This window comes from Parasteatoda tepidariorum, chromosome 1 (genome assembly GCF_982258835.1).
Source record: "Parasteatoda tepidariorum strain Cologne lab strain chromosome 1, Ptep-v5.0, whole genome shotgun sequence".
NCBI lineage: Eukaryota > Metazoa > Arthropoda > Arachnida > Araneae > Theridiidae > Parasteatoda > Parasteatoda tepidariorum.
Window position 1 is genome coordinate 8,340,107 of NC_141755.1, and position 13,882 is coordinate 8,353,988.

Here is a 13,882-nt window from a genome sequence, read left to right on the forward strand (position 1 = left end):
CTATATTTGTTTACATAACGAAAAATAATATTCACTTTCACAAGAAAAATAATTAAGTTTCCATTTTGTAGTTATAACAAAAATTACTTAAAATTACAGAACTAAAACTTTTTTTAGAATAAAATAAAATATTACAAGATAAATTAAATTAAATAATTTAATAAAAGAAAGTTTAAAATTTTCAAACTAGCTAAAAGAAAATAGAGCTGCCAAAACCAGTTTATATCAAAATGAAATGTGTTATAAGCACCATTATAAAGCACCATAAAAATCATTATAAAAATAATAACCTTATGACATCCCAAATTACTTTGAATAACATATGTCCAGAAAAAGACATAGACACACGAGACACAAATTTGAGTTCTTATATATCTTTGGAATTTTTATTGTTTGCTATTAAATTTTTAATATCTTTCTGAATTTGATGAATTGAATCTTGCAATTCTTTCATTTGCTTTATCAATTTATTCTGTTTTTCTTCAACATCATGAAGAGGTGACTGAAATAGAGAGAGAGAAAATAAAATAAATGACAAATAATTAAATTACTTTTATATACAATTAACTTTTTAACTGAAATGACTTTCAAAGAAAGATTTATTTTAGTTAAGACTTCTAAACATCATAAAACATCTTAAAAAAACTTAGTTTGCTTTTTTAGACTAAAAACTAGTTTTTCGTTACATTATATGAATGTTAAGTGTTTTAAAGCATTTGCCCTAGTAGTTAGAGTGATTATCAGAAACCATTACATGATTTCCTGTTTACCTAAATGTCTACTGTAATTAAAAAAAAACAACATGATTATACTCAATAAAAGATTTTACAAGTCGAAAATTTAAGGAAAATATTCATGAATTTGCATAATTAATATTAAAAAAAATTAAAACAAGCATTGATTAAAAATTAAAGGTTTTTTTAAGTATAAAATAAATACGTTAAGTGATTACCTAATAACATATACGTATGAAATAAATTTTAATACTTTATCAATAATGGTTTTTCAAATAATAACAAATAGTTCAATTTATACATCATTGCTAATATCTGATTTAATAGGTTAGTGAAGAGAGTTTAAATGGTACATTTGTGACTAATTATTGGGTATAAAAAGCGCTTTCCAATCTAAATGATTCTTAATTTATTGCCTTGGCAAAATATAAATTATTGCATTATTAAATTATTAATTTCGTTAAGGAATTTATTTATTTGGAAGAGAGGTAACAATACACATTTTTATGTTTTGGCTTCTTAATGCACAATGCTTTCCCTTGATTGCCTAAATCAAATCAGATGTTTTTCTGTTAGTGAGGCTACCCTATGACATTTTCAGCTTAGTATAATTTACATTTCTGGTGGATTTTAAATATATTTTTTATTTAAAAAAATACTTTTTATCAAGAGCAAAACAGATTGCATAGAACTAATTCACATGAGAGCATTTAAAGTGATTGAAAGTAAAGTTAAACATGAATGCATCCAGAATAGAACAATGTGCAGTAGTATGATTCTTAGTGCCATAGTTGATTGCACCATTCTTTTACCCAGGCAGATTGTTGAACAGACATCACAAGCTATAACTCTTTGATTGCACCAAATATTTCATAAACAGAAGCTATGAATTATGGATGATAGATTTTATCCTCCATTAAAACTTCCACTTGTTTACAGGTTTTTTTTTTCTTTGAAAAAGCATTCTCACAACAGTCCATTGTGGACCAGGGGGGTCATAGAAGTTAAGGTTTCGTGATTTAGTGAGCAATGGTGTGATTGTAACAGTATGTGCATAAGAATTGTGCACAGGTCTCCTTCACTTCCCAGATAAGTTGAATCATATCCAGAATCCCAAATAAGTCAAGCAACCACCAGGGATCAAACCCCAGTTTTTTAAATTGACAGTTCAGTGTTTTAACCACAGAGTCATTGTGGCTATTTTGGACTTAGACAGTGCTCCAAATAAATGGCAACCATATTAGTAAAATAATAAAGTCATCTTCTGGCACTAAAAACTATTCTATAGTACATTGTTCTGTTCTGGGCACATTATCTTCAGCACAACTTTCAGAAATAAATACATTCACTGAAGTGACGTAAATAGAAATTGTAAAAGTAGGAACACTAAGAGGAAAAAAATGAAGCTTAAAAGGTTGATTTTTTGTGAAAGCAAAAGAACAAATAAAGAGCTCATTTCTTTATCACTTTTTTAAAATTAGTTTAGAAATGATAAAAAACAAACAATGAAATAACTACCTGTTTAGATAGATCATTTGGTGGAACTTGTTTTACTTTAAAAATTCGATAATACCAAGGAATTGAACTCCACTTATTTGGATAAATTTTTCTATATTTAAAAATGCATTTCTTTAAGAGAACAACAGGCAGAGTACGTTCAACTGTTAACACAAGTTCTACCTATTAAAAGAGAAATGAATTATTTGACACAAAAAGGAACTGCAATCACAGTTAACAGAAGTTAAAATGAATGAAAACAAATTACATAAAGCTAAAAATTAAACAAAAAAACAAAATATCATGGAAATAAAAGTTGAAAAATTAAGAAAAAGGTTTATAAATATGAGAAAAAAATGAAATGCATAAAATACATCAAATAAGAATAGTTAATGTAATTATAACATTGGTTTTAGTTTAAATATAGAAAAAAGCACTAAACAAAGAGCATTTTTGTGCTCCTGAGATTTTAGACAATTTAAATCAAATTTAGGATGAATTAAAAATTTTCAGTAATTATTATCACCAGTGCAATTATAAAGCCTTTCAAATAACTGTAACTGAGTTAACCCTAAAGTCAAAGTTCTAAGAGGTATTTTCATGTCTGCAAATCACAAAGAAATCTTAGAAAGATTCAATTTGATAAAAATCATTTTAATTTTTAGATAATTGACTACTCATTTACTCGAGCTTTTGGCTTTTTAAAACAGAGATAGATCAAAAAAGTTCTATACTTATTAAAAAATGGATTTACAATAAAAATTTAAAATATTTCATCTCTAAATGTTCCAGAGATTAGAAAGGTTCATATTCTTATAATTTTTCATATTTTGAATCTACACATGATTATTCTTATTTAGTAATATTATTTGGAAACATTGCAGCTTTTATTTTTAGTTCTAAATATCGGAAATATTGTGGGAACCTACTTTTCGAGGCAACTTCGAATTTAATGCATTCTAATATGTTTAATTTAGTTATCAAATTTTGAGAGTTGGGGCAGCAGATTGTAAAAAGAATCAATCATTCTTAGATTCAAATTGTCTGAGTTTTTCTTTCATATTTAAGCTTAAAATAAACCAGAAAATCAAGTGCAATTTAATTCTTGATTGGGAAAGGAAATTATTATGTGAAGTAAGGTTATTATCGTTACTGCTTTTAAACTATATTTTCAGTTTATCTCTTGATTCCACAAATTCTGTAGAATAAGATTCCATAGAGTATCTACATACTTAAGAAATTCACACATTTACAGAATCAATTACAATGACAGAATTTTCTTATAAGTTTTCAAGCTAGCATTTCAGATCTTTAATGATTAACTTATACTTCGCAGATATAAACATACATTATAGCTACAAATAAATAGTACTGATGGATTAAATTTTTAAAATTTACTTTCATGGCTAATCGTTTAAGTTCAGCCTGTTCTTGAACACCTTTTATATCATCTACGGCCAGACCAACTAGGAGATTCATAATAATTACAGCCATTATGAGCATGAAGGCAACAAATAAAGCATATGTAGGCCCGCTAAAATATAGATTATTTTCAGAATTATTAAAAATGGCATCAAATTCAATTTCACCAATCATCATAACTCCAGTTTTAAGAATAGCTTTTCCTGGATTTTCAAAAGGACTCTGAAATAAATGAATGAATAATTATGAGTAAAGTTTGCAATGTGGGGGTATAAAACATATGATAAGATGGATAATGTTTTCCCCAAATTTTTTAACATAGCGTGATAAGATTTCCACGAAATTTCTGTGTTCGGTAATCATAAGAATTTTTTTCAAAAAATTATCACCAAGTACTGTAATGAATCTAAGTTTAAACAATGTAGAAAATATTTACAATACCTGGCTGAATTAATTCTGATATGCATGAGTATTAAGTTAAAAAATTTGCAGTGATATAATGGCTTTTAGTAATAAAATATTATTTTAGTAACATTCTAGATATTAAAAGTTTCATTTATGCAAAATAAATAAATAAAAAATAAGTTTCCTTTTGTTGTTGTCATTTATAAATTAGCGGTTATCATTTTAAATTAAAAAATGAAAAAAATATTAACTAATATTTTACATTCTTACATAAATGCAAACAATTTAAATTAAGCAAATAAATTCACTATAAACCTAAGTTGTTTAAATAAAACTTTCTGTCATGTCTGATTAAAAATTCTTTTGCAATATTTGGCAAACAAATTATCAAAAATAGCTAAGTCAATTGAAATAGAGAGGAGCTTTCAGAATTATCTTGAAAACTCATAATTTTCAGAATCATCCCGAAAATTATGAAAGTAGTCAATATATTAAATTTAATACAACTTGAGAAAATTGCGATTTATATAAATTAAGTTTGTTTACGTTCAATAAAACTCAAAAAATAAATATAAAATTTTTAATTTAAGTTGTGGATAATAAAATGTAAAAAATACATTATAATGCTTAAAACTTGAGGCTGATGTAAAGGAAGACAAGCATTATGTGAAAGCTTTGTTATATAGATCCTTAAAACTAATTTTGTCCCTGACTCCAAAAATTACATGAGATTCGAAAATTTTTATGTACTTTTAAATACCGTGAGACTTCTATTGAAATATTTTTCACAGCATGTTAAATTTTTTTAAAATCATTTTCAATGCTGTTAAAAATAATTTTTGGAAATCATTTTTGAAAACTAAACTTTAAATAATATAAAACTTTGTAATGGATATGAAGTTTAAAAGATTTTCAAAGTTTATAAATTGTGTGGTTCACATACATTGCAATAATAAAAAAAAGTTTAAAAATAGATTAAAATGAATTTTGAAATAATATAACAGAACATCTAGTATTCAAAAGTAAGCATCAGATTGAATACAAATTACGGAATACATAATCATGTAAATTTTGATGTTTTTTTTAATTACAGAAAATCTTTTGTATTTCAATTAAAAAAAATAAAGTTATTGCTCGAAATGTAAAGTTCTAGTTTCAAGTCTTCAAAATTTATGAGGGATAAAAAATATATTTTAAAACTTACACTACACTGACAGTATAAAAATGAAAAATTTAAATTAATTACATATTGAAATACATATAGTTGATGACGTTTTTTCTGAAAAGTGCAACAAAATATAAGTTAAAAATGCAAACAAAAACTTTAGAAAATATCCTGCAATGAAATATTTGTATACCTGATTTTGAAGAAGGCTATAAAATCCAAGGCCAAATGCAACAACAAAGAGAAAGAAAACAAATGAAAAGTTGACAAAAGTACTTAAGATTTCGAAGAACATTATTACATAAATTCCCAGAAAAGGAAATTTGCTGATAAATATAAGAAAAACCATCCAAGCTGTAAATATTGATATTGCTCCAAGTTCCCATTGCCAGACCTAAAAGTAATATTTTAATATATTAACATGCAGTAAATAAAAGAAAAAAATATAATCAATACAGATAATAGCATACATTAGTAGCAAGTTAAGCCTTATACAATATTATATAAATATTACTAACAAGAGTAGATATATGCTAGGTGATATCCACACCCCAATTTAAAAGAACATTTTTAAAATTGTTCAAGAAATCATTATATTAGAAACTTAGTAGGGTTTACAGCATTTTCTAAAACAAAGTATTAGAAAAACTCAACTAAAAATTGATAAATTTATAACAAAATTATTTTGAAAACATAATTAAAATTATCATAGTAACTTCATCAACACTTATTATTACTAAACTATTCATGTCCAAAAAAAATCAGTTCAATCAATATTTACTCCAACTGGCAAACATAAAATATCGGAAAAAAATCATAAAATTCTTTAATTTTTTATATACACCAGAAAAAATCAATATTTACTATAACTGAAAAAAAGTTATATTTATTTAATTAAAAATTTACATGCATTTAGTATTAAGCCTACGAAAAATAATATTTGTATTTTTTAAAATTGATGAAGAAGATATATGCATGTAAATTTTATTTAAGAAATGCTTTTAAGATGTTTATGATAATCTTTTAAGTAAAATTATTCAAGAAGACTTAGCTTTATATCAAATAACTATGAGTATAGTAGGGCGACACCAGGATTCAACATTTCATTATTCTGCACATTTTTCAATGAGGAGGGGTATAGCATAAATTTGTTGAACAGTAAGAAAAAAAGTAATTTCTTCATTATTACTACAGATATCTGACAAGGTTGTATAAAACAGGGTTTATGTCTACTTAAAAAAAAAATCATTAAATGAACAGCTAAAATATAGCTTTTTTGTAAATTAAACAATTTTTATTCTTTGAGCAGAAGTCTATTTTATTTTTCTAATGGTCTATCAATTTTATTAACTAAATTGATAAAGAAAAAAAAACATTAAATACTTCGTTCAGTACAATTTTCTGATATAAATGTTATGACACTTGGCAAATTAATATTCTCACAATAACATTCTAAGAAAAACAAATAAAATTTCCTACTTCACGAATGCCACTTTCAACAGAGCACTCAGTGAAATCAGCCACAAATAATAATGCACTTAAGTAACAGGACCATTCCAAACAATTTTCTAAATTCGCATATCTTTTCCCATTTTGATACAGTTGGAAAATCTGAAATAAATAAATGAAAAATAAATAATAACCAGGATATAAAACTTCACTAATTTTTGTTGTTGACTAATATTAGATAAAAAAATATTTGAATTTCGGTATTTATCAACTAATGCTATTTCTTTAAAAATTAAATTTATAAACATATAGAGAAATATAATCAGTAAGATAATTTAAACTTGCAAATTTTAATTAATTTAGCACGAACCGATTTTAAAAATCGTTATGGAGTTTTTTTTTTTTTCTTAAATTATTGTTCAAAATTATAAGACATATGAAAAAAAGTAAAAATTCTTCTGAAATTGGCTGTTTGAATTTAAAAGTATTTAAAATAAATTTTTGTTTATTTATGAAAAAGTTTTGAATCAAAAATATAAAAAGAACTAACACATACGTTGACATATTAAATACTAAAGTTACATGAACTTTCAGTCTAATTATACAGTAACACATTATGAAATATTTTAAATAAAACAAACTTTAAAAGAAGAAAAAAAAATTCTGTTTCACTAAAATTGATGATTTAAACTAAATCAATCAACATAATTAAAATAAGTATACAATAGAGTTACCATTGAAATAAAAAAAATACAACATACTAAGTTCATAATAATATTAATACAGGTAATTTTTATGCTTGATTTAAGTGTTTTAATTACAAAAGAGTAAATGATACATTATAAAGTATCTAAAAGAAATAATTATGATCAATTAGAACAAATGGATAATGAATTTGTGGCAAAGAAAACCAACCTAGAGGATTGACAACTTATATTATTTCTAAATCAATTATAAATAATAAAGATAAAATATATATTATTGTTGAGATATAGCTATTTAAATAAGGTTACCTATTTTCCTAATAAAATGGAAACAGTTTTGAAATTAAGTTTAGATGATAGCCTTTTAAATTCATTTGCAATACTTTATTATGTAAATTTTGAACTTTTTTGGTGTACCTTTCGAATGTAATTGTTGTAATTTTTAGAATTCATTTAATGTAATTTTTAGATTCTTTCCCAGTAATTATGTATTTGTGAATATGCATAGCTGCCAAGATGGATAGGAAAAAAATTTCAGTAGATTTTATGAAATAATATAAGTTTCATGATAATTGTTGCATAATATACTAAATATTTTACATACAGGAAATTGTAGGGATTTTTATAGTCATCAAAATAGAAATACTGCAATATTTTTCAGTTATGATTGACGTTAAACATACTTCAAATGTTGTGTATTATGTTTACTCATAATATTGAATATTACTAATTGATCAAAGATAGTTAAAAGATTTCTTTAAAATTTAATTTAAAAAGAAAGCTCTGAGTAAAAATAAACTGAACATTTCAGAGCAAAAAAAGTTTTGAACTGATTTCTATTAAAGAGGCTCGCTTTATTATGTATTAGTAATACTTATTTATATATTCCAGCAGTAATCTGTACGAAAATTCTATTTCAATAGGGATTCTTTTAGGAAACTTACTCAATTTTAGAATTTCCTAAAATGTACAAAAACCAGTTGAATTTGAATTAAACCAGTAAATCAGGAGAAACTGGCAAAAACAAGTAGTCTACTGGAAAATCCAGAAGAGTTGGCGGCTATGAATATGCATATAAAAACAGTTTGGTTGGCCTTCCAGTCTGAGGTCAGCCCAATGGGGTTGGGGTGCCAACCTACACTACCTTGTCTGTGACCACTGGTTCTTCTGCGGACAAGTCTTGTGAATTTGGATTTGACCCTTTCACTTGCTCATGATAAAACAAGACTCGGTGCCTTGTGCCAACGAATCCCCTTTTGATTGCCGCTCTGTCAGGTATTTGTATACGGCCCCTTTGGTAATAAAATTATTTAATTTTCTAATAACTACATTCTAGAATTTATTAAGTTTAAGAAAAACATTAAATTGAATTAAAAATTTGCAATATTTTTTGAATAATAATGAATAAGACAAATCAGACTTACCTCTTTTAATAAATGCAAAACTGCAAGTATATAAATAAAATTTTTACAGAAGTTGGGGAAAGCTTGATTCATGTCTCTATCACATTCTCCAATAAATGGCTGGCAAGTATAATTCTGGTTTGTACTAATATAAAGAATTATAAGAAATGCATTTGTAAGAATAAAGTATTGTATGCATGAACAAAAAAATTTAAATAAGAAATAGCAAAACATAAAAAATAAAAAAGTAAAACATAAATAGAAAAGTAAAACATAAAAAAGTATATTTTCATTTGAAATATAATTTTACAAAATTCACATTTAGTGGCTGTCATTAAAATAAATTTGTATATAATCTTTAATTTTGATAGAAAAATACTAAAAAAAAAAAAAAAAAAGTAGAAAAGCATTGTACAGAGCTTTAATTTAATGACTAAAAATCAACAAAGAACATCAAATTTAACATCTTTTTTACCAGAAAAATAATAAATACTTTATGAGTTTTGTTATTTATTTATGAATTACTGTATATGTGTAGCATTCTAATAAAAAACACATAAAATAAATTATGATAATTATTTCGTCTAAATAAACGGCCTCTGTTTCTTGCATTTTGTAAAACCGGGAAGTTAACTTTATAGTAAGCAAACACCCTAGAAGATATTGGAAGAAAGAATAAAGAAAAAAATGATTTTACAAACTCATAACACAGCAGAAAAAATGTGCAGTGTGCAAAAATAAATAAAACACCCTGAGTAACTTTTGATCTAATTTACTAAGACACAATCTTAATGGTTTAAGGGGGGTGACCTCAAATATGTCAATTAATTAGTGCAGACGATATTTTAAGTCATGAAATAAGCAGAGGTCAGAAACAAAAACGTTCATTCTTTGATGGACTATGATTCCTGACCCCTATAATGCAGAACAATCTTGGCACGATCTTAGAAATATGGTTCATTATGGAAATATGGTGGCAACAATTTGGTCAGGAAAGTGGTTGAAAGTCTTTAAGAATATGTGAATTTTTTTGTGTGCATATTTTGCAGAATTTCGAGAACTTTTTAAGCAAACTAAAAAATTTGTTAACAATTATAAAATTGCGTTTATCCAAAGGTCCATCAAAATTTATCCATCCAAAAAATAAAAATATTAACTATATATAATTTTTAATGATGGTCTAAAAATTTTTTAATTGACTATTTCAGAAAATGAAAAATCTGATTATTCAGGAACTACTTGACTAATTTCATTCAAATTTTCATTTTGCCATAAAAATGCATTATTTATTTGAAATGAAAAACTTTATAAACCATACAATTCAAAATGTCTTTGACTGTTATTAAATAAAATAATGACAATTAATAAATAATTGATAAAAAATTATTTTTTGCATGGAATTATATTTGAATAAACGCATTTTATAATTGTGTGCAATGATTGTATGTAAAAAGTAAAATTAGTACTATTAAAGAGTCCAAATTTTCAACCATTTTCCAGACTATACTATTGGAACCATAATTCCCAGATCGTGGCTCCCCCTATACTTTGGTATCAAGAAAGAAAAAAAAGAAACGTTTATTTAGAGAAAGTATGTTTTTGTATCTGAATTTGTAACTTAAAATATCAACTGCACACTTTAATTAGCACAATTGATGTCATTCTCTTGAACCATGATTTTAATGCTAATACTTGATAGCCTATCATTAAATCAAAAGTTATTCAGGGTGTTTCACTTATTTTTTGCGCACTGTACACTAATAAAACAGCATGAAGCATCGATTTCAATAATATATTTAATTTTTGTCAAGGAGAAAAATTATAAATTTTATTTATAATTTTTTTAGCATAGAATAACAGCACGATCTTTAATGGTCTCAAATAAGTTAATACATACCAACATTTAGAATCAAATTCCTCATCATCAGAGATAGAACATGGTGGAACAGAGGTCAATACATAGGTTGTCAAAATCATTAAAAATAGTATAAAAACAAACAAATTACTGTAGTAGACATATCGACCATAGTATTTCCATTTGCGCCTAAGTAAACTAGCACATAATGGATGTTTCAACAATTCTTCTCTCCCATAAGATACCTGCATTAAAATGGCAAAATTTCAGTCAAATCAGCAGAAAATATGTAAATGAATTTAATATCATATTCTTTCAAATTACAGTAAAAGAAGAATATGTTCACTTTTAATAAGCATATTTAAGGTTATACACTTGTAATCATTTTAACTATTCTGTTAGTATTTAGTTTATCAGTGTTGTTCATTTGAAAAAGATGAATGACTCAAAAATTTGTGAATAAACAGATTTAACATCATGCTTACTTTTTATCAGCATATTTAAATTAAAACAAAGGTAGTAATTAATTACTTGAACTAAACTAAACTCAGTGGCGCAACAGCCCATAGAGGGCCAACTGTGCCCATCTCAGTTTTCTTGACCTTGGCCTCTGGGGTGCAGGAGCAGATGTTCCGGTCAGGTGGTCAGTCGAACGCGGAACCCCCAGTGCTTAGTTCCCAAGCATGTTTGGTACTCATTTATCGACCCACTGAAGGGATGACAGGCACGATAGGCGCGAAGTGCTACCGTTCAGCCACCGGGCGACAATTAATTACTTGGTTAAGATTTAATTGAGTAATGTTGTTCATTTAAAAAAAGCAATATGGTACAAATTTGTAGAGATGCAGTAATAATAAATTAAACTAAGAGCAGACTATATATTTTTTTCACAGCTTATTATAAAGATTGTGGAATATAACATTTAAAGTGCATTTCGAAAAAGAGGTGGTTCTAGTTTATTGTATGACCAACAAATTTTATTATTTATTTTATATTTTGGTATTTGAAGTAGAACAGGCTGTTATTATTACGTTTTAAAGATCTTTATTGATAAAGTTTAAGGATATACAGTTAAACATTGCTATAAAAAACTCAGGATATACTAAAAACTCAATTGTAGTGAACTACTCTCGTGATTCATCCGAAGTGCTGATGATTAATACGTTTATAATGAACAGCTGTTCAGCTATTGAGGAATAAAATTTCTATTTAGCAATTATTTAAATAAATGTTCTTAAATTTTTAGTGAGAAGCACGGAAAGATATAAATATACCTTTCAATTAAAAATGAAGTAATACATATTATTAAAGGAATGCTTAAAATGAGACGTATCTATTATACAGAATTCTAGTTTTATTTACTTTCTCTGGAGATAATAATGCAAGTGATTCCAGAAACAAGCAAGAGTAAAAGCGAATTGGTTGCTAAAACATTTCAATATTCAATAACAACTGTTTTAAAAAATGACAAAAATCAAAAACAAGAACGACAGAAAAATTTATTTATAGGAAAACAAACAACAAACACTTTGTTAGGTGGAATATATTTAAAATGTCACTTAACGTTTCAATTGAAAGTTTTGTCATAGGGGTATTTTGTTGTAGGGAAATTTCGTTATATAGGGACTACTTATTGAAATAGTTTATACTTATGCAAATTAGATACTATCACAGAAATTACAACTTCTAACAATACTTCAATATGTTAAAATATATTATTTCAAAGAATTTGGATACAGTGAACCATCATTTATAGAGGACATATTTATGGGTGACGGTTTATTACAGTGGGTTCTAACTGTATTTGATCTTTGCTAACAAACAATACTTTTTGTTAGATGATATTCTTATATGCTCTCATTCCTATAAGCAGATAATATTGTTTTAATAAATATGGTTAGCACGTAATAAGTCATTTCAAACTTTTTATGATCTTTCATTCCATTTTTTTCTTTTTTATTTCGTATATAAATAACTAAATAAAAATAAGTTTCACACATATTGTGTCTAGCCAATTTAATCATTACTGGTAGTTTTTTTTATATTCCTGATACATAAAAAGTTAATGTTGTTGCATATTACCGTTGTTTAGCAACGCCAAATCAGCTCTATGAAATCTGAAACTCTAAGAAATGGAGAAAAGGGAGCAGCTTCTGTTGTAAAAAAGAAATGACTAGAGCACAAAAGAAGTAGAAGTCTGACTTGGCTCGATCGCCTCAGACATTAGCTGAGCAAAAAGGAGCGGCTTTCAAACTTAGGGTTAAAAAGCTAATGAATATATAAAATGAACTTTTTGTGCTTACTAGTTATGAGGAAAAAATACACAAACATAACAAAACAATAGGTCAAGTATTTTTTTCTCAAGAACTTCAAAATCCACTGTATAGTAATAAGCATATAATCAATATTAACCGACTTTTTAAAGTCAGGTTTGGCCTTGATAATGTTTAAAAATATTTTGAAAAACATTTCACTGCTAATTCTAAACAAACCATTAGCATTAAAGGGTGATTGTACTTCAAAACTTCTTTATCAAATGTGTATGGAATGACATTCTTTTTTACTGTTCCATCATCGTCATAGATATTTGAACCTAAAATAATAAAAAAAATGTTATTGTGTTATAAAAAAATACATAATACAATGAACTGTAATTGAAAGTATTTATTGCTTTACCAGTCAGAATACTAGTTCCTGATTGAGAAGACTTGTCATCATTTCGATCCATACCATCATATAAATAGGGTCTGTAACAAGCAAACATATCATCAAGAAACTCATAATTGTAAATTTTCTCCATATCAGGATCATCTTCAGCAAGCTCATTTGCGGATATGCATCGGCTTAGTGCATAAGAAGCAACATCTGAAAGTTACATAGATAGAAATATTTAAAATCTGAAAAAAGAGCAGCAAGCTTTTCGTATGAAAATAATTTCTTGTATATAAAAAGAAAATAGAGATAATGTTTACGCACGAAATAAATATAAAACTGAGTATCATTAAAGCAATAAATATTGCCTTATTTATTTAAGTCATATTATTCAAATAAATTATTTTAAAAATAATTAATTATAGCATACATCTCACTGTAAAATAGATGCACATAACTTGTAGCTCTTTAATGTGCAACTCCTTGTCTTCATAACTAGATGAGGAAGTTTTAATTTACTCTTATAAATTAGTTTTAACCGACTTTGAAACAAAAACAAAAAAAAATTTAAAATTCCAAAAGGGTTATATATATAC

General features: G+C 26.0%; 1 protein-coding gene across 1 annotated transcript in view; it reads right to left on the minus strand.

The window, feature by feature from the left end:
• Positions 1-222: 222 nt before the first annotated feature.
• Positions 223-13,882, minus strand: part of LOC107441436 (uncharacterized) — a 36,735-nt gene continuing 23,075 nt past the window's right edge. Inside the window, exons 16-24 of the mRNA XM_043049018.3 lie at positions 13,311-13,499; positions 13,127-13,227; positions 10,677-10,879; positions 8,801-8,924; positions 6,703-6,834; positions 5,417-5,617; positions 3,630-3,875; positions 2,253-2,414; positions 223-502 (exon numbers count right to left, since the gene is read on the minus strand). Of these exons, the coding sequence (XP_042904952.2) occupies positions 368-502; positions 2,253-2,414; positions 3,630-3,875; positions 5,417-5,617; positions 6,703-6,834; positions 8,801-8,924; positions 10,677-10,879; positions 13,127-13,227; positions 13,311-13,499 (1,493 nt within the window). The 3' untranslated portion in view covers positions 223-367. The remainder of the gene's footprint in view (positions 503-2,252; positions 2,415-3,629; positions 3,876-5,416; positions 5,618-6,702; positions 6,835-8,800; positions 8,925-10,676; positions 10,880-13,126; positions 13,228-13,310; positions 13,500-13,882) is intronic.